Below are 26,031 nucleotides of genomic sequence, written 5' to 3'. Positions count from 1 at the left end.
ACACACCCCGTCAGTGGACGGGTCGTGACCTCTGACCTGTAATTACAGTGTCAGTTCGGGTCGCTGTACTGTGTGATTATCTTCACGTTACGGCTGTGGATGATGCTGAGGACGGATAAAGCCACTGGTCACAGACACAAACATGAGTTGGAGATGCTTTAGACGAGGTACCAGGAAGTAGTCGGCCCACATCTCCCGGGCCGTCTCGAGGGCCGCCTGACGCAGCTTCATCACGTGCTCGTACCGGAGGTTCGTCCAGTGCTTCGGCCCGCTCTCGCCCTCGTAGACGCTGACAAACACACACACAATCACACATAGGAACACATTAAAGGTGCAGTGTGTGGATTTTAGCGCCATCTAGGGGTGAGGTTGCGAATTTCAGACACAGTCCGAGGTCAATCACACATATTTTTTCTCCTACCAATCAAATAAGATGCAATTCATACATAAAATGACTGAAATGCACTACAATTAGCATCCCAGACAACAATATAGTGTCGGCCCAGATCCGGCCCACATCTGGGCCATGTGGGATCCATGTGTCTGGATTTGTGTTTTTTTTGTATATTAAAAATGCATTTTTATGGGAAGGCAAGGGTATTTCAGGTCATAAAATAACATGTGGTCCAACTTTCCCCCAAAAATTTAATGTAGTTTATAAATTCATATTATAATTCATTATATTTGTATAAAAATGCATATAGCAAAATCTTGGATTCTTTGATTAATAAAAAGAACAACATTAATTTCAAATAGAAATCTTTTTGTTACAATATACACTACCGTCAGTCATTTTTTTGTGTTTTTAAAACAAAAGTGATTGTAAAGATTTATATTGTTAGAAAAGATTTATATTTTATATAAATGCTGTTGTTTTTAACTTTTTATTAATTTGTGAATCTTGAAAAAAGTATCACAGGTTATTAAAATACATCAAGCAGCACAACTGTTTCCAATATTGATAATAAATCATCATATTAGAGTGATTTGTGAAGGATCATGTGACACTGAAGACTGGAGTAATGATGCTGAAATTCAGCTTTGATCTCAGGAATAAATTACACTTTACTATATATATTCACATAGAAAACAGCTGTTTTAAATTGCAATAATATTTCACAATATTACTGTTTTTACTGTATTTTTGATCAAATAAATGACTTTTTTCAAAAACATTACAAACAGTTCCAAACGTTTGACAGATATGTATATGTATGCATGTTTGCATGAGTGTGAGGCTGGGCTCACCTGGGCTCCTCCTGTGGTCTCCACTCCACATAATGATAAAAGCTCTGGACGTTGATCAGCCATTCCCGCAGGACAGCGGAGGTGTTGTCGGCGTTATGATCCGTGGCCACCCTGAGGAGATATAATCACGGATCAGGATCAGATCAGGAACACACATGGAGAAGACGGCTGAACCTCCAGAAATGAGGACTATAATTAGAGCTTTCTAATGTTCCTGAAAGTGGAAAATGACTCCATAATTAACTTCACTACACGACCTTTGGAAAGCGAAGCTTGTCTTTAACGTTTGGCTGCAGAACGAGAGACTGACACACTTTTACTCAGCACACTTTTAGAAGTGCAAGTTGATTCTAGAAAAAGCACATTTTTGCTCAGAAGAAGATCCATGAGAGGCTGAAGAATCACAGCCATCCATCACTGAGAACACACACACACACACACACACACACACACACACACACACACACACACACACACACACACACACTCTCTCTCTCTCTCACTGAGATCATGCAGGAGATCCAGCTTTACTGTGAACAGACGGATCCCAGGTGCTGCTGTATCACACACACACACACACACACACACACACACACGCTCCCACATACACACTCTCACACACACACACGCGCGCACACACACACGCGCGCACACACACACACACACGCACACATGCTCCCACATACACACTCTCACACACACACACACACACGGTCCTACATCCTACCTACAGACTCTCACAAATGCACAGACACACACACACACTCGCGCACACACACACATGCTCCCACATACACACTCTCACACACGCACACACACAGGCTTATGAAGGTTCCTGAGGCAAATTCCATTCCCCTCCGCCTGTGTGTGTGTGTGTGTGTGTGTGTGTGTGTGTGTTTGACCTACAGGTCTGAATCCTACCATTATTGTCACTAAACTTGCAAAGACAAGCACGACTAGCACTGCTGCTCATAATTAGATTCTGCATGAAAAACACCATTAAAGTTGAGTGTGTGTGTTGAGTTTTTGTTTGAGATCCAGAAACCAACGATTTTAGCTGTGAATAATGTGATATTTTGCTTCACTTCATTTATAATAACATACAGACTAAACAATGTTTTCTTTAAATTTCCAACAAAAATAACAATTACAGTTAAAAAAAACCAACAACTATACATTCAAAAGCTGGGGGTCAAAAAAAGACATTTGGAAGAAACAAATGATTACAAGTGATTATATTTCAAATAAATGCTGTTCTTTTTAACTTTGTATTAATCAAATAATCCAGGAAAACTAAATGTATCACAGTTTCCACACAAATATGAAACTGTTTTCAACACTGATAATAATCATAGATGTTTCTTGAGCATCAAATCATCATTGAAGGATCATGTGACACTGAAGACTGGAGTAATTATGCTGAACATTCAGCTTTGATCACAGGAATACATTACATTAGACAATTTATCCACATAGAAAACAGCTGTTTTAAATTGTAACAATATTTCAAAATATTACAGTTTTACTGTATTTTTTATTTAAAAAAAAACAAGCCTTGGTGAGCAGAAGAGGCTTCTTTCAAAATATAATCTTACCGACCCCAATCCTTTAAACGATAGTGTATATTATAATGATATATTACACATAATTATGGTGCTAAAATGTTGATGAAACATCTTTGGGTGTAAAATCACATCTGTAATAAAGTGGCCGCCTGATTCATAGACACTCATCAAACGAAAGCGCTCATTTGATAATTAAAGTCATTAAGTCGCGGGAGAAGAAAGGCGGGAAACCACAGCTCTGGCAGGAACCAATCACACGGAGACGCCCAACCCACCGGGATATAACGGGAAAAGTGAGGAGAAACCCACTGGAGATGTTCAATACAAGCTGTCGTATGACTCTATGAGTGAGTGAACCGCAGGGTTCTCCCGCTGTAATGCTACGCTAGTGTAGCGAGGCTACTTGTTAGCGGTCAGCGTCTCTCATCACTGATTTAAGTGCAGTTTGAGTTTGATCCTGTAATAAAGCTGCAGATTATATGGAGTTTGATGTGTGTGTGCTGAAGCAGAGATCTGCCAAGATGTTCAGTCTGAGTTAGCTAAAGCCCTAGCTAAACTCTGGGACTCGCGGGACACATGTGGTTGAGCTCTGGTCTGTTTGTGGCGGCGACACAAACCCTGGCGGTTCGGTTTCAGCTGTTCACTACACACTGCTTCAGTTCTGAGACTCTTCTGAAGGAAATGAGGATGATACCATGTCAGAAATGTTGTACATATGCAGCGGCTAATCGGTGCCAATGCTATTTTAAACACACCCAACAATTAAACATTCACGTTAAATGGAGATTTCACCCACAAATTAAGTCTTTTATCATCATGTTTTATTGTCATGTACTCATTTATTCACATTATACACTAGAACTAACTTTATTTTATGTCAATTTGATGGCAAGACCGAAGGGGGAGATATTCAATAAATAATGATTTTAAACAATACCTGGACTAGGGCTAATTATTATTTTGGTAATCGAGTAATTGGTCAATTATTTATATGATTAATCGAGTTATCTGTTGAATATTTTTTGAGATTCATCAAGTAATCTGACTTTATTTCATCAATTTATCGAGTAATCTGATATTTTTCGTAGTAATAAAAATAGATCGCAAATGCTAATGCGGTTCATGGATTCTCGTCTGTGAAATGCGCCACTTTCTGTATTTTGCCATTTAATCAACACAGGCAAATTACAATCAAGGATTTTTTTTTTTTTTTTTTTAATGAAGTACTTGAATTAAACTGAGGAATCGTTACAGCCCTAACCTGGACATTACATCTTAAGAAGCAACAAGAGCTGATCAGTTGATTATTTATTTGACAAATATTCTTCTTACATTCTACTACAATACAGCTTTGGAATCTAGCACACAAGTTGTATGGACTACTTTTATGTAGTTTTATTTGTTGTTGTTTCTGTCAATTCAGAACTTGTTCACTTCCATTGGGTTATATGAAGACAACACTCTTACATGATATAGTGAGTTTAATCTAATCTAGTTGTCTTTCTAATAAACCTGTCATTGTGTATAACGAACATTGCTGGCTCCTTGATGAATCGCTTGTTCCTACTTCTTAAGTCACTTTGGATAAAAGCGTCTCCTGAATGCATACATGCTTACACTTATTACAGCTATTTTTACAGTGTAAATACAATCTATTGCCGTTTAAACTTAGCGCAAATAGCCGCTGCCAAACATTTATCAAACATGTTATCAAATAATTTGCGTTTCATTAGTGTCAAAATAATGTTTGTTGAGGGGGGAAAATCCAACATGCTTTCAATTATTTTGAATAAACAATATGCAGCCTAGCTAGATCACCATGCATATTTTCTGAGGTCATACAGTTTCTCAGAGGGTGTTTCATAAATGTCATCTCTGTCGCCGCAGGGAAAGTTTTCCGCTCACCGACTCTCATTCATGCAGAAGACTGTTGTTTCCGCGCACTCACGCGGCGCGTTTACAAAGACACGTCGGCTGATCGGATCATGATGAGTGGAAAAAGGGGGCAGAGCTGAACCCGATCGGGGGCATGAAGGGGAGTCTGTGTGCCCCGGACACGTCGGAACTCGCCCATTCCCCTCCACACACACAGTCCACAGCAGGGAGAGAGTCAGAACTGTACATCTCTCTCATTCCCAAACACACATCAATCTCAACACACTCATGTAAGCACAGCTGCTGTTAGTTTAGTTAACGCAACACACAAACACCTCTGTTGTTTACTTCCCCTCACTTCATTTGTGGAAACCCTGCAGTCACCGCATTACAGTTAACACGCAAAACATCAGTCCACATCTGTCAGACGCGTAATTGCGCAAAACACCAATCTGATAAATTAATCTCAATCCGCCAAACTCACCATACACCCATGCGATCTTTGGGGTAGTTGAGGCGGTCGATGGCGCCGAGGACCTGCGGGAGAGAGTGCGCGGAGTTGCGGCACACCAGCGCGAGCAGCACCCGCGGCGCGAGCAACGCGGACTCCGGGCTCCAGCGCTCCTCCGGGAAATAACCGCGCACCGGACCGCTCCAGAGCAGCAGCACAAAGAAATACAGCAGATGCATAGCCGGAGAAAGAGAGACGAGCCCGAGGAAAGCGGAAAATCGGGCAGTAAAGCGGAGCCGCGAGACTGATCGCGCAGCGCTGACGCGAACAGTGAACATCGCCGATTTAATGCCCACCGACATAAACACGGAGAGACTCTTGGTGGTCCCTGCAGGAGAATTAAAGGGAAGGGTTTCTTGCTAAAAGGGGAAACAACGTAGTACAAAAAAGTCAGAAAAATCAACTTTTCTCAATCATCTGGCAGATGACAGAGAAATTATAATATCTGGTAATTAAACTGTACAGATTTAAGAGTTATGAGTGACAAACCCACAATCTGGGGTATGCGCCTTTAATTTCGCGGCGGCCCCTTTAAGAAAAGCAGCTGTGTTCTAGTGGAATCTGCCAGAAAGTTCGTGGGCGTGGTTTAACACACACACTCTTGCCAAATATACAAGCATGCAACAGTAACAGTAGTGAATGCAAGTAGACCATGTAATCATTATGTCATAAATCGTAAATGTCTTCAATTACCTCATTGTTTCTGCCTTAAATTACTGATTGATTTGTATCTAGGGATGTGCATTTCTGAAATACATATTGGGCACAGTTAGCTTCCTCTGATAACAGATCACTGTAAATGGTAATGTAGACACATGCATTTTCTGTAAAGCTGAAAAGCGCTATACACATAAATTAATTGGATTGAATGTGATAGTCACAAACGTGTACATATTTCAAAACTGTGTGTAGCCTACGTTGCCAATAAGTACAATTCTTATTTCTTGCTTTTGCACGACATTTGTATCTGAGAGAGTTATGAGCGAGCACGCAGCGCCTCCTGTTGTATTTACACATGATTTGTTGTTCCCCAACTTTTTCCTCCAATCAAACTTTGACATGTCATTTCCTCATAAGCAGAGAGGCTGTACTAAAATAAAGAAGTGTTTTCTTTTCTCTGTCGTCGTCCTTTTCTGCTGCTCTTAAAAAAGTGTTTTTGTTCGCAGTGAATTATATTTTAAGTATTCTCTCTCTCCAAATGTCTCTGGAGGAAGATCTGTCGTGTCCCGTGTGCACTGAGCTCTTCACTGACCCTGTGTTATTGAGCTGTGGTCACAGTTTCTGTCGTCAGTGCATTAATGATCACTGGACCTCGAGCAGATCCAGAAACTGTCCCGTCTGTCGACAGGTTTCACCTCAGCAACCGGTGTCCAATCTGAGCCTGAGGAACACCTGTGAGTCTTACCTGAGAGAGAACAACACGAGGAAGGAGAGGGACGCAGAACATGTTTGTCAGATACACGGAGAGAAAATTGAGCTGTTCTGTCAAACGGATGAACAGGTTTTATGTTCAGAGTGTAATAAACTTGAGCACAGATGGCACAAAATACATCCGCTACAAAAGGCTGTACGACAACGAAAGGTGAGTGTGCGTGCTCAGATCATAAATAAATATGTAACTATTAAATGGATAGTTCACCCAAAAATTTAAAATTCTGTCATTAATTACCCTCATGTCGTTCCAAACCCTAAGCAGTGTCGGAGTATGGGATGGTTATAGTATCAAAATGATTAACACGTGCAAACACACTTATCAATGAACTTGATACATGTTGCAGAAATGTTTTATCCATGCCTTTCAACTTACGTGTGCAAAATTCAAAATTGAATGAATGTGAAGCAATTTGTACAAATAGAGACATTTTTGTGAATACAAATGTTTTTCTTTTTATTACGGTGTGTTCACACGGGGCGTCAGCGTCAACGCTTGACGGAAGGCGTGGCTGAAGTTTGGCACTGACGCCATGGTCATAGCAGCGTCAGCCAATGAAATTAGACAGGAACGCCTGGTCTCTCACGCCTGGTCTCTCCGGTATGAATCCCGGTACATAAAAAGTGATTGGTCATAAAGAACCGGGTGATTGCCCACCGCAATAATTAGTTTCTCCTCCATTTTAAAATTTATCCTCAGTTTGCTGCTCTTGAACAGGATGAACGTGATTGGCTGCCGCCTGGCTACTGTATTTGCATAGAGCGATCCTGATTGGCTGACGCTTCCGTCTGCGGCGCTTCACTGGCGTTGCTCACGGCAGAAGTTGAAAAATTCTCAACTTCTGCCGCGAGCAACGCCAGTGAAGCGCCGCCGACAGATCCACAATTCTTTTCGGCAACGCTTGACGTCACCCATTCAAAGTCAATGGGAAGCGTTGACGCTGACGCCCCATGTGAACACACCGTAACGGTGCGTTTCCACTGGCGCGTTGCGAGCGGAGCGGAGCGAGCGTTTTCAATTCATTCCTATGGAAGTTGAGCTTCACGCTCGCGCAGTGCATTTTGGGATTGCCAGCGGACCGGAGAAAGCGTTGAGAGCGACCGAGAGCGTCAAAAAGGTTGGGCAGTTTTTGACTTTATGCAAATATCAAGCGAAAAACGCGGTCGGCAGCCAATTGCTGTGAGGTTCGTGATGTGACATCTGTTTTGAGAGTTTAAAAATATGCAAATTTTGCTGGAGTTTATGCTGGATTTAGTGCGTAAATCATTTTGTTTACAAATTAGACGCTTTGCAGTTGTTATATATATGTTAAAGATTTTATTTTGGATGTGTTCTTGTGATTATATTGGCTGGGTTTATAAAAGTTTATAAAATTGAAAGGATCTTTGCTTGATGCATTTGGAAACAAAGCTTGTCTATTTGTAAATGTAATCGCGTGCATTTCTGGTGATTATACTGTCCGTGTGTTGAAAAAAACTTCGATTAAACACACTCGCAATGACACACCCCAAAGCGGAGGCGTTATAGCGTTGCCAGCGGCACTGAGCGGACTTTTGCCGCTGTAGTGGAAACGCACCATTAGTGTATCATAATTTGCGCATGCAACACAGAAGATGTGCATGTGTGGATCAGGTGCCACGCGTGCATTCATTGACGTCTTTTCTGAGTCGATCTCATTTGATTCATTTGGATTTTGAGACTTTCTTTTCGCGGTTTTAAGCATTTCACAACCCACACACAAACAACTACAAATGAATAGGCCTGGTGCTAATTATTAATGTGTGCACAACTACCCATCTATTTGACACATTCACAATCACTACATTTAAACTAATACAATACAACGTGTGTGTGCAAAATCCAAAATCACATGAATGTGCAGCATTTTGTACAAATAGAGACATAGTTGTTAATACAAAACCTAGATTTTGTATTAATGTAGGCCAGAATTTGTGCATGCAACAAGTAAGATGTGTATTTGTGGATCAGGTGACACGCGTGCATTCATTGACTCGTTTCTGAGTCGATCCTATTTGATTCATTTGGATTTTGAGACTTTCATTTTGCGGTTTCGCCTTGCACGATCCACACACAGCTGTCTGAGAAAACCTGCTACCACTAGATGGCAGTATTCCGCTAAAACAGACAACGGCAGCGTAATCAAGCGTTCTTCCCCATTTAAGAAGCTTAATGAGAGTGATATTGAAGCACCAAATTTAGTACACAATATTGGCCTACCTTATTAATAAAGCATACTTTATAGAGGCAAACAGATTAAATCAGATTATGAACAACACCCATAGAAAACCATTATAAAACGCTTAACGTGCAATAGCGCGTTGCATGTTCAATAAGGTGTATTGGCTACTGAGTTTAAATATCACCGTCTTACTGCATTGACGTTAAGCTTTTTCTTTATAATATGCTCTATGGGAGGAAAAATATATAGCCTACAGAGCCTATATGAACGCGACGCGCGGCGTTTCACGTTAATGGCATTTCCCTTCCTGAGCCTGTTAAAAAGAAAAAGCTTAACATGAAATTCTGCAGTTGCGTTTAACTTTGCGTGTGTATGGGAGAGCAACCGGTCCGAGAGCGCAGTGAAGTAAGTTTTAGGTTTGATATTCGCCGCATTTTCTAAAGAGACCATCTGCAAATTCCACTCACAGTCAAAAAAATATAAACGTCCAGTCATTCATTCAAATGACAATAAATGCCTAGTGGGCAAACTGACTTAGCCTACTGTATGTCCAGCCAATATCTCGATTGAACAGTACAATTTTTTTTAATTACTGTAAATTGTTTTTCTATTCATGTTCCAAAGGTTGTACGTTCCTAGTGATAGTCAGGTGAGATTTTGCATTATTCACCTGTAGTAAGTCACCAAAAACCCATTTGGTGAATTACAGTATTTTTTGTATAATAATTGTTTACTGTAAATAGGCTACATGAAGGGAGGTATTTGGACAATTTCTCCTGTAGTAAACCAGTCTAGTCACTAGGAACATACTAAAACCATTTTGAACATGAAAAAACCCTTTTGGTGAATTGCAGTATTTTTCTGCAGAAAACAGGCTACATGAAGGGACGTATTGTCCAAATTTGACCTGTAAGTCAGTCTTACAGGAACCTTCTACGAGCTTTGGAATTTGGAAATGTCTGTTTTTAAATATTAAAAGTAATCTTAATTAAAACAAATTATACGTTTTAACGCAGTTAGTGGAATTGGCAGACATTCCCTTGTGCATCATGAGCCGTGGTTAGCGCGTTAAATCATTCTCATGAGTCATGTATAAATATGCAGCTACACACACAGGGCCAGTTGATTTTCAATTAACATTTCATGTCGATATACAATGGTTGGATATTGTTAAAACTCATATAGCCTATAACAGTGGCTTATGGGTCAAGGGAAAACAAATGTAGCCTACTGCGAAAATCGTCTTTAACATTTAAAAACAGACATTTTCAAATTCCAAAGCTTGTATACTAGGCTATGTATACAATGTGTAGTCAGATAAAAATTAAGCCTATAATATGAACGCAAATGCGAAATTTCATGTTTTGTTTAACAGGAAAAAATGCCAATATGCCATGTTAAGCTTTTTCTTTTTAACAGGCTCAGGAAGGATATGCCATTACCGTGAAACGCCGCGCGTCGCGTTCATAGGCTCTTGTCTGTAGGCTATATAGTTTTCCTCCCATAGAGCATATTATAAAGAAAAAGCTTAACGTCAATGCAGTAACGGTGATATTTAAACTCCGTAGCCAATACACCTTATTGAACATGCAACGCGCTATTGCACGTTAAGCGTTTTATAATGGTTTTCTATGGGTGTTGTTCATAATCTGATTTAATCTGTTTGCCTCTATAAAGTATGCTTTATTAATAAGGTAGGCCAATATTGTGTACTAAATTTGGTGCTTCAATATCACTCACATTAAGCGTCTTAAATGAGGAAGAACGCTTGATTACGCTGCCGTTGTCTGTTTTAGCGGAATACTGCCATCTAGTGGTAGCAGGTTTTCTCAGACATCTGTGTGTGGATCGAGCCAGGCGAAACCGCGGAATGAAAGTCTCAAAATCCAAATGAATCAAATGAGATCGACTCAGAAACGAGTCAATGAATGCACGCGCCTTGCCTTGCCTTGATTTTGGATTTTGCACACACAAGTTGTATTGTATTGGTTTAAATGTAGTGACGCACATTTGTGAATTTGTCAAATAGATGGGTAGTTGTGCACACATTAATAATTAGCACCAGGCCTATTCATTTGTAGTTGTTTGTGTGTGGGTTGTGAAATGCTTAAAAAACGCGAAAAGAAAGTCTCAAAATCCAAATGAATCAAATGAGATCGACTCAGAAAAGACGTCAATGAATGCACGCGTGGCACCTGATCCACACATGCACATCTTCTGTGTTGCATGCGCAAATTATGATACACTAATACAAAGGAAAACATTTGTATTCACAAAAATGTCTCTATTTGTTCAAATTGCTTCACATTCATTCAATTTTGAATTTTGCACACGCAAGTTGAAAGGCATGGATAAAACATTTCTGCAACATGTATCACGTTCATTGATAAGTGTGCTTGCACGTGTTAATCATTTTGATACTATAATCATCCCATATCGGTGCAGTGGTTTAGTTAACTTTACTTAATGTCTTAACTTAATTTTAAAAATCTAGTAGGCTGTAGGGGAGAGCGGGGCACAGAGTAACGCTTTTTGACTTTCTCAGTTTGTGTAAATATACTTATGGTTCAGAGTATTTATTTTTATCCCACATTAATTTCCCACATGTCTAGTACAATTATGTGGTTTTGTTTTATATACTTTTTTCTTGACATACCCCGAAAGAATGGAAGTGAAATGTGACAACATGCCCCATAGGTGGGGTACATTGTAACATGTGTGGGGCACATTGTAACATAACATATGGCAGCTTAAAATGTTATCTGATCTAATAAAAAAAAAATTCAAAACAAACTAAAATATTTTCTAAATAAAATACAATTAAAAAAAGGTTTCATATAAAATAATGGCAATTTTTAATAATTAAATATAATCTCATTTTTGAGTTTTGACTACGAACACATGAAAACACAGCTATACAACATAGTTCAAAACAAATAAATAATTAGTCATTTCTGAACATTGACTCTCAGTCTTTATTCACCTTTTTCTCACGTTTTCCCAATAGAATTAAAAAAAGTATATAATATATAATATAATAGCATATTTCAGTGTTACAACATGCCCCCGCCTGCACAACTGGGATTTAAACCCTGCTAGTGTCTTCTGCTAGTTAGCAAAGCATTAAAGAACTATCTCAACTGTTAAATAACATCTTGGAGATTAAAATAATATCAGATTTGTCTTATTTTAAATAAACACAAAAAATAGAGATGAAAAATTAACTTAAGTAAGAAATTTACTTTTGCTATGGTTTAATAAATGTCTATGTCTATGTCTGTTTTTTTTGGCGGATTTTTTTTTCTATATAGTGTTGATATGGCAACTAGTAAATACACAAAATTTCGTCATCCGAGCATGTGCGGAAGTATTTAAAACAAGCGTGTTACAACTAACCCCGCGTTAGGTTGTGCCCCGCGCTCCCCTACTATTCACATACTATACTTTTTCTTTTTTACTCAGAAAACCAAAGTAAAGATTAATTGATTGGTTTGAGTGCCATTTTGTCTTACAAAAAAACAAAAAGCTGGGGCAATTCTTATTCTTCTGCAGTTACCGAGAATGAACCTCATTGGTTGTTGCAGAAGCTCAAACGTCCTGTGTAACACAAGAATGAACCTCAATGGTTCTTACTGAAGCCCAAACGTGCTGAGTAACACGAGAATGAATCTCATTGGTTCCTGCAGAAACTCAAACATGCTGCGTAATGCGAGAATGAACCTCATTGGTTCTTGCCAAAACTCAAATGTGCTGCGTAACACGAGAATGAACCTCACTGGTTCTCGCTGAAGCTCAAACGTGCTGCGTGACACAAAAATGAACCTCATTGGTTCTTGCTGAAGCTCAAACGTGCTGCGTAACATGATAACTAACCTCATTGGTTCTTGCTGAAACTCAAACGTGCTGCGTAACATGAGAAATAACCTCATTGGTTCTCGCTGAAGCTCAAACGTGCTGCGTAACATGAGAATGAACCTCAATGGTTCTTGCTGAAACTCAAACGTGCTGTGTAACATGAGAAATAACCTCATTGGTTCTCGCTGAAGCTCAAACGTGCTGCGTAACATGAGAATGAACCTCAATGGTTCTTGCTGAAACTCAAACGTGCTGTGTAACATGAGAAATAACCTCATTGGTTCTCGCTGAAGCTCAAACGTGCTGCGTAACACGAGAATGAACCTCATTGTTTCTCGCTGAAACTCAAACGTGCTGCGTAACACAAGAATGATCCTCATTGGTTCTCGCTGAAGCTCAAACGTGCTGCGTAACACAAGAACGAACCTCATTGGTTTTCGCTGAAGCTCAAATGTGCTGCGTAATGCGAGAATGAACCTCATTGGATCTTAAAGAAACTCAAACATGCTGCGTAACACAAGAATGAACTTCATTGGCTTTTGCTGAAGTTAAAGGGTCATGAAACCCCCCTCTTTCACCTCAAGTCTAGCTCACAATCTTTTTGAAAAATGCAACTTAAATGGGCGTGGTGGCTGTGAGAAGAAGGGAGGGGAGTGGGTGTGGTATGGCAGGTGAGAGGGGAGAGGGGGAAACTGTCATCGCAATGGCCCATGCATATCGACTGTCACTAAAAATCAGTGGTAAAACGTGAGGAAATGCTAAAAAAAAAAAAAAAAAAAAAAAAAATTATAGCTGGCAAAGTTAAAGTCTAATGAAATACACTGATGCCTTATTTTTGTCCTTTCAAAAGTAACTGAATGCCCTGCTACATATATTTGCCTACATTAAGTATAATTGTATTTAAAACATATAACGTTTATGTATAATTATGTCATTATAAAATATATATTTGTATATATACACACTATAAATGCATATATTTGAAAATAATACATTTTCCGCTTAAAAAAAAAAAACGTTCCGTGGGCTACATAGCCTAGCTCTATGCGCCCCCTAAACCCACATAGTAAAGATGGACAGTGACATAGAAATTTGCACGCATACATTCCATACAGGTATTATCGAAATATCTAAATTTTAATAACGAGTGATTATTTAACAAAAGGCATGTAAAACGATCAGGGTTACATTTTTGACACACACACGCGCACACACACACACACACACACACACACACACACGACACACCTCTGAAGCGATAGAAAAGTCCTCGGTCGGAACCGCATCACTCGCAAGACGAAACCTGCATTGGTGTACAAGGCCGAAGTCCACCATTCTCCCGTTGAATGGTTGCTACACACATATATTTAGATGTGTCCGTGGGTGATGGCCGGAGTCCAGTTCGGGCAGCATCGCGGGGAAAGATGCACTGGAACTTTTGCACCACGAAAACAAACGCGCGTCCCATCATTGCCTCTCTCATCAGCTACGCGATATCAGAGAATGTCTATCACAGTTTGATATGTCTTGTCTGTCATTGTAAAGTTCCCCGTGGTGTCATGAATAATTAAGAGAAAGTGTCTTCTCATTGGATAAGAAAACTCAGCACATGAATAATTATGAGACACCGATGAGTCATCAAAGTACTATAGTGCTCTGCCACGTCACAGCCTGTGACGTGGACACGATGAAGATTTTAAAACCGGAAGACGAAAATAGCGGAAAAAAACTAAAATTTAACCATTTTCCCCCTACTATTAAATCTAACAGATGCTAACATTGTCTTCAATGGTGTTCAACACGCATACCTGTGTTAAAATCTCAGAAAATTTGGTTTAGGGTTTCATGACCCTTTAAAACGTGCTGCGTAACACGAGAACGAACCTCATTGGTTCTTACTGAAGCTCAAACGTGCTGCGTAACACGAGAATGAACCTCATTGGTTCTCGCTGAAGCTCAAACGTGCTGCGTAACACGAGAATGAACCTCATTGGTTCTCGCTGAAGCTCAAATGTGCTGCGTAATGCGAGAATGAACCTCATTGGTTCTTGCAGCACGAGAATGAATCCCATGGGTTCTTTCTGAAGCTCAAATGTGCTGCGTAACACGAGAATGAACCTCATTGGATCTTAAAGAAACTCAAACATGCTGCGTAACACAAGAATGAACCTCATTGGTTCTTGCAGAAACTCAAACGTGCTGCGTAACACAAGAATGAACCTCATTGGTTCTCGCTGAAGCTCAAACGTGCTGCTTAACACGAGAATGAACCTCATTGGTTCTTGCTGAAACTCAAATGTGCTGCGTAACACGAGAATTAACCTTATTGGTTCTCGCTGAAGCTCAAACGTGCTGCGTAACACGAGAATGACCTCATTGGTTCTCGCTGAAGCTCAAATGTGCTGCGTAATGCGAGAATGAACCTCATTGGTTCTTGCTGAAACTCAAATGTGCTGCGTAACACGAGAATTAACCTTATTGGTTCTCGCTGAAGCTCAAACGTGCTGCGTAACACGAGAATGAACCTCATTGGTTCTCGCTGAAGCTCAAATGTGCTGCGTAATGCGAGAATGAACCTCATTGGTTCTTGCAGCACGAGAATGAATCCCATGGGTTCTTTCTGAAGCTCAAATGTGCTGCGTAACACGAGAATGAACCTCATTGGATCTTAAAGAAACTCAAACATGCTGCGTAACACAAGAATGAACTTCATTGGCTTTTGCTGAAACTCAAACGTGCTGCGTAACACAAGAATGAACCTCATTGGTTCTCGCTGAAGCTCAAACGTGCTGCGTAACACGAGAATGAACCTCATTGGTTCTCGCTGAAGCTCAAATGTGCTGCGTAATGCGAGAATGAACCTCATTGGTTCTCGCTGAAGCTCAAACGTGCTGCGTAACACGAGAATGAACCTCATTGGTTCTCGCTGAAGCTCAAATGTGCTGCGTAACACAAGAATGAACTTCATTGGTTCTTGCTGAAACTCAAATGTGCTGCGTAACACGAGAATTAACCTTATTGGTTCTCGCTGAAGCTTAAACGTGCTGCGTAACACGAGAATGAACCTCATTGGTTCTCGCTGAAGCTCAAATGTGCTGCGTAATGCGAGAATGAACCTCATTGGTTCTCGCTGAAGCTCAAACGTGCTGCGTAACACGAGAATGAACCTCATTGGTTCTCGCTGAAGCTCAAATGTGCTGCGTAACACGAGAATGAACCTCATTGGTTCTCGCTGAAGCTCAAATGTGCTGCGTAATGCGAGAATTAACCTCATTGGTTCTCGCTGAAGCTCAAACGTGCTGCGTAACACGAGAATGAACCTCATTGGTTCTTGCTGAAACTCAAATGTGCTGCGTAACACGAGAATTAACCTTATTGGTTCTCGCTGAAGCTCAAACGTGCTGCGTAACACGAGAATGAACCTCATTGGTTCTCGCTGAAGCTCAAATGTGCTGCGTAACACGAGAATGAACCTCATTGGTTCTCGCTGAAGCTCAAATGTGCTGCGTAACACAAGAATGAACCTCATTGGTTCTCGCTGAAGCTCAAACGTGCTGCGTAACACAAGAATGAACTTCATTGGTTCTTGCTGAAACTCAAATGTGCTGCGTAACACGAGAATTAACCTTATTGGTTCTCGCTGAAGCTCAAACGTGCTGCGTAACACGAGAATGAACCTCATTGGTTCTCGCTGAAGCTCAAATGTGCTGCGTAATGCGAGAATGAACCTCATTGGTTCTTGCAGCACGAGAATGAATCCCATGGGTTCTTTCTGAAGCTCAAATGTGCTGCGTAACACGAGAATGAACCTCATTGGATCTTAAAGAAACTCAAACATGCTGCGTAACACAAGAATGAACTTCATTGGCTTTTGCTGAAGTTCAAACGTGCTGCGTAACACGAGAATGAACCTCATTGGCTCTTGCTGAAGCTCAAACGTGCTGCGTAACACGAGAATGAACTTCATTGGCTCTTGCTGAAGCTCAAACGTGCTGCGTAACACGAGAATGAACCTCATTGGCTCTTGCTGAAGCTCAAACGTGCTGCGTAACACGAGAATGAACCTCATTGGTTCTCGCTGAAGCTCAAACGTGCTGCGTAACCCGAGAATGAACCTCATTGGTTCTTGAAGAAACTCAAACGTGCTGCGTAACACGAGAATGAACCTCATTGGTTCTCGCTGAAGCTCAAACGTGCTGCGTAACCCGAGAATGAACCTCATTGGTTCTTGAAGAAACTCAAACATGCTGTGTAACATGAGAATGAAACTCATTGGTTCTTGCTGAAGCTCAAACTTGATGCGTAACACGAGAATGAACCTCATTGGTTCTCGGTGATGCTCAAACGTGCTGCGTAACACGAGAATGAATCTCATTGGTTCCTGCAGAAACTCAAACGTGCTGCTTAACACGAGAATGATCCTCATTGGTTCTCGGTGATGCTCAAACGTGCTGCGTAACACGAGAATGAATCTCATTGGTTCCTGCAGAAACTCAAACGTGCTGCGTAACACGAGAATGAATCTCATTGGTTCCTGCAGAAACTCAAACGTGCTGCGTAATGCGAGAATGAACCTCATTGGTTCTTGCAGCACGAGAATGAATGCCATGGGTTCTTTCTGAAGCTCAAATGTGCTGCGTAACACGAGAATGAACCTCATTGGATCTTAAAGAAACTCAAACATGCTGCGTAACACAAGAATGAACTTCATTGGCTTTTGCTGAAACTCAAACGTGCTGCGTAACACAAGAATGAACCTCATTGGTTCTCGCTGAAGCTCAAACGTGCTGCGTAACACGAGAATGAACCTCATTGGTTCTCGCTGAAGCTCAAATGTGCTGCGTAATGCGAGAATGAACCTCATTGGTTCTCGCTGAAGCTCAAACGTGCTGCGTAACACGAGAATGAACCTCATTGGTTCTCGCTGAAGCTCAAATGTGCTGCGTAACACAAGAATGAACTTCATTGGTTCTTGCTGAAACTCAAATGTGCTGCGTAACACGAGAATTAACCTCATTGGTTCTCGCTGAAACTCAAACGTGCTGCGTAACACGAGAATGAACTTCATTGGTTCTCGCTGAAGCTCAAATGTGCTGCGTAACACGAGAATGAACCTCATTGGTTCTCGCTGAAGCTCAAATGTGCTGCGTAATGCGAGAATGAACCTCATTGGTTCTCGCTGAAGCTCAAACGTGCTGCGTAACACGAGAATGAACCTCATTGGTTCTCGCTGAAGCTCAAATGTGCTGCGTAATGCGAGAATTAACCTCATTGGTTCTCGCTGAAGCTCAAACGTGCTGCGTAACACGAGAATGAACCTCATTGGTTCTTGCTGAAACTCAAATGTGCTGCGTAACACGAGAATTAACCTTATTGGTTCTCGCTGAAGCTCAAACGTGCTGCGTAACACGAGAATGAACCTCATTGGTTCTCGCTGAAGCTCAAATGTGCTGCGTAACACGAGAATGAACCTCATTGGTTCTCGCTGAAGCTCAAATGTGCTGCGTAACACAAGAATGAACCTCATTGGTTCTCGCTGAAGCTCAAACGTGCTGCGTAACACAAGAATGAACTTCATTGGTTCTTGCTGAAACTCAAATGTGCTGCGTAACACGAGAATTAACCTTATTGGTTCTCGCTGAAGCTCAAACGTGCTGCGTAACACGAGAATGAACCTCATTGGTTCTCGCTGAAGCTCAAATGTGCTGCGTAATGCGAGAATGAACCTCATTGGTTCTTGCAGCACGAGAATGAATCCCATGGGTTCTTTCTGAAGCTCAAATGTGCTGCGTAACACGAGAATGAACCTCATTGGATCTTAAAGAAACTCAAACATGCTGCGTAACACAAGAATGAACTTCATTGGCTTTTGCTGAAGTTCAAACGTGCTGCGTAACACGAGAATGAACCTCATTGGCTCTTGCTGAAGCTCAAACGTGCTGCGTAACACGAGAATGAACTTCATTGGCTCTTGCTGAAGCTCAAACGTGCTGCGTAACACGAGAATGAACCTCATTGGCTCTTGCTGAAGCTCAAACGTGCTGCGTAACACGAGAATTAATCTCATTGGTTCTCGTTGAAGCTCAAACTTGATGCGTAACGAGAATTAACCTCATTGTCTCTTGCTGAAGCTCAAACGTGCTGCGTAACACGAGAATGAACCTCATTGGTTCTCGCTGAAGCTCAAACGTGCTGCGTAACCCGAGAATGAACCTCATTGGTTCTTGAAGAAACTCAAACGTGCTGCGTAACACGAGAATGAACCTCATTGGTTCTCGCTGAAGCTCAAACGTGCTGCGTAACCCGAGAATGAACCTCATTGGTTCTTGAAGAAACTCAAACATGCTGTGTAACATGAGAATGAAACTCATTGGTTCTTGCTGAAGCTCAAACTTGATGCGTAACACGAGAATGAACCTCATTGGTTCTCGGTGATGCTCAAACGTGCTGCGTAACACGAGAATGAATCTCATTGGTTCCTGCAGAAACTCAAACGTGCTGCTTAACACGAGAATGATCCTCATTGGTTCTCGGTGATGCTCAAACGTGCTGCGTAACACGAGAATGAATCTCATTGGTTCCTGCAGAAACTCAAACGTGCTGCGTAACACGAGAATGAATCTCATTGGTTCCTGCAGAAACTCAAACGTGCTGCGTAACACGAGAATGAATCTCATTGGTTCCTGCAGAAACTCAAACGTGCTGCGTAACACGAGAATGAATCTCATTGGTTCCTGCAGAAACTCAAACGTGCTGCGTAACACGAGAATGAATCTCATTGGTTCCTGCAGAAACTCAAACGTGCTGCTTAACACGAGAATGATCCTCATTGGTTCTCGGTGATGCTCAAACGTGCTGCGTAACACGAGAATGAATCTCATTGGTTCCTGCAGAAACTCAAACGTGCTGCGTAACACGAGAATGAATCTCATTGGTTCCTGCAGAAACTCAAACGTGCTGCGTAATGCGAGAATGAATCTCATTGGTTCCTGCAGAAGCTCAAACGTGCTGCGTAACACAAGAATGAACTTCATTGGTTCTTGCTGAAACTCAAATGTGCTGCGTAACACGAGAATTAACCTTATTGGTTCTCGCTGAAGCTCAAACGTGCTGCGTAATGCGAGAATGAACCTCATTGGTTCTTGCAGCACGAGAATGAATCCCATGGGTTCTTTCTGAAGCTCAAATGTGCTGCGTAACACGAGAATGAACCTCATTGGATCTTAAAGAAACTCAAACATGCTGCGTAACACAAGAATGAACTTCATTGGCTTTTGCTGAAGTTCAAACGTGCTGCGTAACACGAGAATGAACCTCATTGGCTCTTGCTGAAGCTCAAACGTGCTGCGTAACACGAGAATGAACCTCATTGGCTCTTGCTGAAGCTCAAACGTGCTGCGTAACACGAGAATTAATCTCATTGGTTCTCATTGAAGCTCAAACTTGATGCGTAACGAGAATTAACCTCATTGTCTCTTGCTGAAGCTCAAACGTGCTGCGTAACCCGAGAATGAACCTCATTGGTTCTCGCTGAAGCTCAAACGTGCTGCGTAACCCGAGAATGAACCTCATTGGTTCTTGAAGAAACTCAAACATGCTGTGTAACATGAGAATGAAACTCATTGGTTCTTGCTGAAGCTCAAACTTGATGCGTAACACGAGAATGAACCTCATTGGTTCTCGGTGATGCTCAAACGTGCTGCGTAACACGAGAATGAATCTCATTGGTTCCTGCAGAAACTCAAACGTGCTGCGTAACACGAGAATGAATCTCATTGGTTCCTGCAGAAACTCAAACGTGCTGCTTAACACGAGAATGATCCTCATTGGTTCTCGGTGATGCTCAAACGTGCTGCGTAACACGAGAATGAATCTCATTGGTTCCTGCAGAAACTCAAACGTGCTGCGTAACACGAGAATGAATCTCATTGGTTCCTGCAGAAACTCAAACGTGCTGCGTAACACGAGAATGAATCTCATTGGTTCCTGCAGAAACTCAAACGTGCTGCGTAATGCGAGAATGAATCTCATTGGTTCCTGCAGAAACTCAAACGTGCTGCGTAACACGAGAATGAATCTCATTGGTTCCTGCAGAAACTCAAACGTGCTGCGTAATGCGAGAATGAATCTCATTGGTTCCTGCAGAAACTCAAACGTGCTGCGTAATGCGAGAATGAATTTCATTGGTTCTCGCTGAAGCTCAAACGTGATCTATCTATCTCTATCTCTTTAAATGCTTAAGCATTGCAGCCCAGTTCATTCCTGAAAGAAAGTTTAAATGGTTTAAATGAATTTGTGTATGACTGCATGTGTTGTTACCTTTAAAGGGGAAGCTGAAAGGAGATCTTCGTTCAGCTGAAAAGACTTTGGTCTCTTTACAGAAGGGTACATCACAAGATAACAAAATCTCCAGGTACATCCAGGTGAGGTTTGTTTAGCATAAAGATAACTGAACAGAAATTCCACATTATGCTTTCTTTTGTTTAAATGGCTTCTTGAATTTAATTGAATCTTGACTTTTGAGGAGCTTCATGTTTGAGTTCATTATGAAATATCACTGAAAATGCTTACAGCCTTTAGTAAGGAGATGTTGTGTTTTAGATCTGTCATGTGGGATAACACACCTAAATGTTTTATTTTTATTCGTCTTGTGATTTTGCGTGTGGATGATTAACAGTTTCACACATGACATTCCCCCAGTCTCAAGTTCAGCAGACAGAGAGAAGAATCAGGGAGGAGTTTGAGAAACTCCATCAGTTCCTCAGAACGGAGGAGGAGAGCAGGATAGCAGCTCTAAATGAAGAAGAGAAAGAAAAGGGAGGAAAGATGAAAAGAAGAATACAAGGAGGAATACTGTCTCTCTGTGACCGAGTCAGAGAACTGAAAGAAGAAATTGAGGATGAGGACATCACCTTCCTGCAGGTCTACACACACACACACACTGTGATAAATCCTGCCATTCACTCCACACACAGCTCTGGAAAAATGATGAAATTCATTTTTGTTGGCAAATGGAAGTTGTGTTAAACATCATTTGCCCTCAATGTAAACGGTTTCCGGTTAGTAAAAAAACAGTTTGGGACCATACGAAATTCATACGCTACATGATTGAGTGCAACCAGTGTATAGTGTGTCATTTTGGACAGCCCTTATCTAAATGATGTTGTTATATAATATTTACCATGACTGAATCATTTTAATCTCGTAATATTTTGATCTTTAATATTTACCATGACTGACTGCATTGGGTTAAAAGGGTCATAACTTTTAGATTTGCAACTGCTGCATTTACCCACTTTTTACATTGTATAATTTTAATTTGAATAATACACGCAATATTACAACAACAACATGGTTGAGGTTGTATACTTTTGTTGGTGGTTATAGTCTATTCTTAAATTATAATACGGTCTAATATTATTGCCCTTCTGTTCTTTTTCTCAGAATTATCAAAGAACTATGAACAGGTATTTTGATTTTATTTTTGATTTTAGAATATTCATGAGCATTAACTTTCAAAACTGATTAAGTTGTGTGTGTGTGTGTGTGTGTGTGTGTGTGTGTGTGTGTGTGTGTGTGTGTGTGTTTCAGAGCTAAATACACACTCCCAGATGAAGAACTGAGTTCAGAAGCTCTTATCGATGTTCCCAAACATCTGGGCAACTTGAAGTACCAGGTGTGGGAGAAGATGAAGGACGTCTGCCCTTACTGTGAGTGCTAGATCATTCCTGAAAGAACTGCTTAGCTTTTCAACATACATGACTATTGCCTGTTCTCCTCAGATCCCGTGATCCTGAACCCAAACACATCTCCACCAGACGTCTCTGTGTCAGATGATCTGACCTCTGTGACCTCATGTTTCCATCGGCAGAACGAACCCAACCCTCTTCTTCTGCACAGGAACCGGATGGTGTTGGGAAGTGTGGGATACAGTGATGGTGTTCACACATGGGAAATTGAAGTGGGAAACAGTCGACACTGGAGCCTTGGAGTGTGTTTTGGATTGGAGGGAAAACCTCCTACAGAACCTTTGACCCCTGAAAACGGCTTCTGGGGTCTCAGACGTGATGGAGACTCGTACAGAGAGATGACGGCTGGAGCGTGTAGATTGCAGATGATGGAAGATCCACAGGTAGTGAGAGTAAAGCTTGAGTATTGCTATGAGTTGCTTCAGCAGCCGTTGCGTCTGAAACGCTGGAGGAAGTTGAGCTTTTCTAATGTCAGGATTAATCACGTCATTGCAGCATTTGATAGAGTGCCATTGGCCAATAAACTCTTTCCCTTCATGATCCTAGAAGATCAGTCCGTCCCGCTGCGTGTCGCCCCAGCTAAAGTTACTCTGACCGTGGAAAAGGAGCCATCGTTCATGGAGAGACATCGAGACATGCTCATCTTCTGTTTTGGTTTAGTCATGGTTATGTTGGGGATTTTGTTAGGAAAGAGTGACCAACAAGGCAGATGAAAAGTAAATGTCTCTTCATTTACTGTAATGGTCTTTTATAACAGACTTCTGAAAATCACACCAGTAAAACTAAAGGATTCCTGAACTAATTATAAGTTAATATAGTGTAAAAAGCCTCAGCGCCTGAGAGCCAGCGCTCCCATTTATTCATGTCTCTGTTTAACAGATCTGTGACTGTCTGATCATTTATTAGACAAAACTGTTAAAACAAAGTAAAATGTACAAGAAAAAGTGTTGAACTGTTTTCTTTTCTATTATTAGTAATAGAAAGGCAAATCATTTCTCATCTACCGCTAGCATTCAGCAAATCTCAAACACGTATATCAGTCTTTATATTTATCATTATATCAGTATATTTCAGGATCTAATTAATATGTAATTTCACAAATTCTTCTCAAGAGTGCAATTGCAGATTTGTAAAAAACAAAAAACAAGTTTTGCTTATACATATTTTCACATTATTTCTTATTTACTAAATATTATGTCAAATAAATATACATTTCTAATTGTCGACCACTTCTTATTTGAAAGACAGCAGTTCATCACTGATTTCAGAACGATCTTAGAAAATGAATCGATCCTTTATTCTTTCCCACAATATCCCACAGCTCTTTGTGTTGCTCCACAGTTGTACAGCAGAACAATCTCTCCCTGCGTCTCAATGTCCACACTATCCATCCTGAACAGTGTGTGAGATTACAATAAGTGAGTCCCAAAGCGTAGTATGTTGAACGAGTGTGCCAGAAGTCCCGGATGGGCGACTATTAATTGTGGTTTTTCAAAGTGTGGATCCGAGCTCATTATAACAGCTAATATTACCCACAACCCCCTGCGCTTTGGAGGAGGATCCAGTTCAGAACTACAAACATGAGTAAAATGTGTTCAGAAAACTACAAACATGGCGGATATGCGCGACCGACAGTTGAGTAGAGAGGGTTAGATAAAAGGGTTGATAATCAGTGACTAATAATTAACATTTAAGCTGATAAAAAATATTATGTTATGCTAGTTGTTTACATTGGTAGGCTATTTGTTTTTCCCGGACATCCTGTAGTATTCAATCAGACGATGACTTTGTTTGCGTCTCTTATGCATCAGACGTTCAGTCAACGGTCCATGGTCATCTAGGCTGCGTTCGAAACCGCATACTTCCCTACTATTTAGTATGGGAAAAAGAGTAGGCGAGCGAAAAAGTATGTACGAATCCAAAAGAGTAGGCGAGAATTACCTGGGTGACGTACTAATTATCGCGAGATTCGGACTTAAGTGCGTTCGAATATGCCTACTTTCCTACTATATAGTAGGCGAAAACAGTACGTGAAGGAAGCAGTACGTTAGAAACATCAGTATTCATAAAAGAGTAGGCGAGAAGTTCCCGGATGGCTTACTCGCTTCCGCCCAGATTTTAGAGTGTTCAACGATGGATACTCTTCTATCCCAGGAGGCCACGCGAGAGGATACGTCATAAAAAAGAAGAAGAAGGATAGGTCATACTCGAACGTGACGGAAAGGATGACGGACGAGACTCAAATGTGAGTATTACAAATCAAATGATCGCATGTGTTGAACTACTGTACAGTAAAATGTTGCATTGTTGAAGATGTAAAGACGCTATATATTTGTGATTTTGCTGTAAATCACATTTTATTATGTATAGCTAACAGAGAAGCTCCAGTAAGGACACATACGTCTCCAAAGTGGATTTGCATACATTTTAAACCGTATACATCTTAAATACAATTACTAAATGTCTATTTAATATCTGGCAAGAAACTCTTCTATAAGAATTGCAGATTAAATATGAAATAGGCATCTGAGTGATGTATGTGTGCTATTATGTAGAACAAATCTATAAAGTAACTAAACATAAGTTATCTATTTTATTTGTCCATTAGTACTGTTGATAAATTAAGGAACATTTATGTAGGATAAAAAGTTAAAACAACCTCAACATGTAAATGTAGTGTTGAGCTCATAAATCAGAGGTTATGTGAATCATGTCTGGATATTACAGGGACAGATGAACAGATGTGTGTTTATCCGGTGGAGAGTGGCTCATGAAGCTGTATGCTGCCATCAAAGGCTTTGTGACATTACAGAAATGAATAACAACAACTATTTAAATATTAAGTTGTAGTTTATTTTAATTATTGTAATTTCAAACAGAGCTATTACAGCACTTTTCTGATTCTTGATTTCTATGCATTTGCTGCACAGCTTTTGTGGAGCAGGACCTGCAAGGGAAGATGATGGTGGCATTTGTGAAAAAAAGCGTTTTTGTCTTCTAAATAATACTGAAATCAAATGACATTGTGCTGTTAAAATGACTGCTTTTGTGTTATGTTTGTGTATTTTGTAGGATCTGAAATGTCAGCAGACTGGTGTGAGCACTGAGGATGAGGAGCACAGAGCTGAATCCTGGAGATGGTGCCATGGATGAGACCCTCCATCACTCCACCAGCCGTTATGAGAACCTCCATCACTCCACCTGCCCTCATGAGACCCACCATCACTCCACCTGCCCTTATGAGACCCTCCACCTGTCCTTATGAGACCCACCATCACTCCACCTGCCCTTATTGCCTCAGATTGTGAAGCACAACACATCATGCAACAACCTCCGGCACGAAGGAACGGCTCACCTCTGGCGCTCAGCTGATTCATCAGAATAAAGCAGCAGAATGGGAACCGCTGTGTTGAGATGGCAGAAGGATGTGGTTCAGCGCCTGTAGCCTACATACATGATTGTAGTTTGAATAAAGCTTTGTTTCATGTGTTGACTTGTATGCATTTGTTTATTGTGTGATGGTGACTTTGATTCATTCTTTTACTAATTTATTAATATTTCTCATTGTTGTCAGTAAATAAAATACAATTAATTAA

The 26,031-nt window shown here is 40.8% G+C and overlaps 2 protein-coding genes across 4 annotated transcripts in view; one reads left to right on the top strand and one right to left on the bottom strand.

Moving 5' to 3' along the window:
- The window catches only part of colgalt1b (collagen beta(1-O)galactosyltransferase 1b), a 15,920-nt gene extending 9,611 nt beyond the window's left edge, over window positions 1-6,309 (bottom strand). The window contains exons 1-3 of the mRNA XM_079864481.1: window positions 5,173-6,309; window positions 1,249-1,359; window positions 172-289 (exon numbers count right to left, since the gene is read on the bottom strand). Of these exons, the coding sequence (XP_079720607.1) occupies window positions 172-289; window positions 1,249-1,359; window positions 5,173-5,501 (558 nt within the window). The 5' untranslated portion in view covers window positions 5,502-6,309. The remainder of the gene's footprint in view (window positions 1-171; window positions 290-1,248; window positions 1,360-5,172) is intronic.
- Window positions 6,272-26,031, top strand: trim35-1 (tripartite motif containing 35-1). 3 transcript variants are annotated; one of them, XR_013820368.1, is made up of 7 exons: window positions 6,272-6,781; window positions 21,014-21,109; window positions 21,387-21,608; window positions 22,131-22,153; window positions 22,278-22,396; window positions 22,469-24,680; window positions 25,508-26,010. XR_013820368.1 is itself a non-coding variant. In XM_079864517.1 (7 exons), the coding sequence occupies exons 1-7, from the start codon at window positions 6,398-6,400 to the stop codon at window positions 23,027-23,029; spliced, it is 1,242 nt and encodes a 413-aa protein (XP_079720643.1). In that variant the 5' UTR covers window positions 6,272-6,397; the 3' UTR covers window positions 23,030-26,031. The 3 variants fall into 3 exon arrangements, 2 of the variants coding, with proteins under 2 accessions (XP_079720643.1, XP_079720642.1); XM_079864517.1 differs by having other exon boundaries at window positions 22,469-22,818; window positions 22,982-26,031; XM_079864516.1 differs by having other exon boundaries at window positions 22,469-26,031.

This window comes from Squalius cephalus (assembly GCF_949319135.1).
Source record: "Squalius cephalus genome assembly, chromosome: 2".
NCBI classification, from domain to species: Eukaryota; Metazoa; Chordata; class Actinopteri; order Cypriniformes; family Leuciscidae; genus Squalius; species Squalius cephalus.
This window is presented reverse-complemented; position numbering and strand designations above follow the sequence as displayed.

Coding starts and splice junctions, on each gene's coding strand:
- trim35-1 (XM_079864516.1), top strand. CDS start 6,398: ATGTCTCTGGAGGAAGATCTGTCGTGTCCCGTGTGCACTGAGCTCTTC. Junction 6,782..21,013: donor AGGCTGTACGACAACGAAAG/GTGAGTGTGCGT, acceptor TTACCTTTAAAG/GGGAAGCTGAAAGGAGATCT. Junction 21,110..21,386: donor AAATCTCCAGGTACATCCAG/GTGAGGTTTGTT, acceptor ACATTCCCCCAG/TCTCAAGTTCAGCAGACAGA.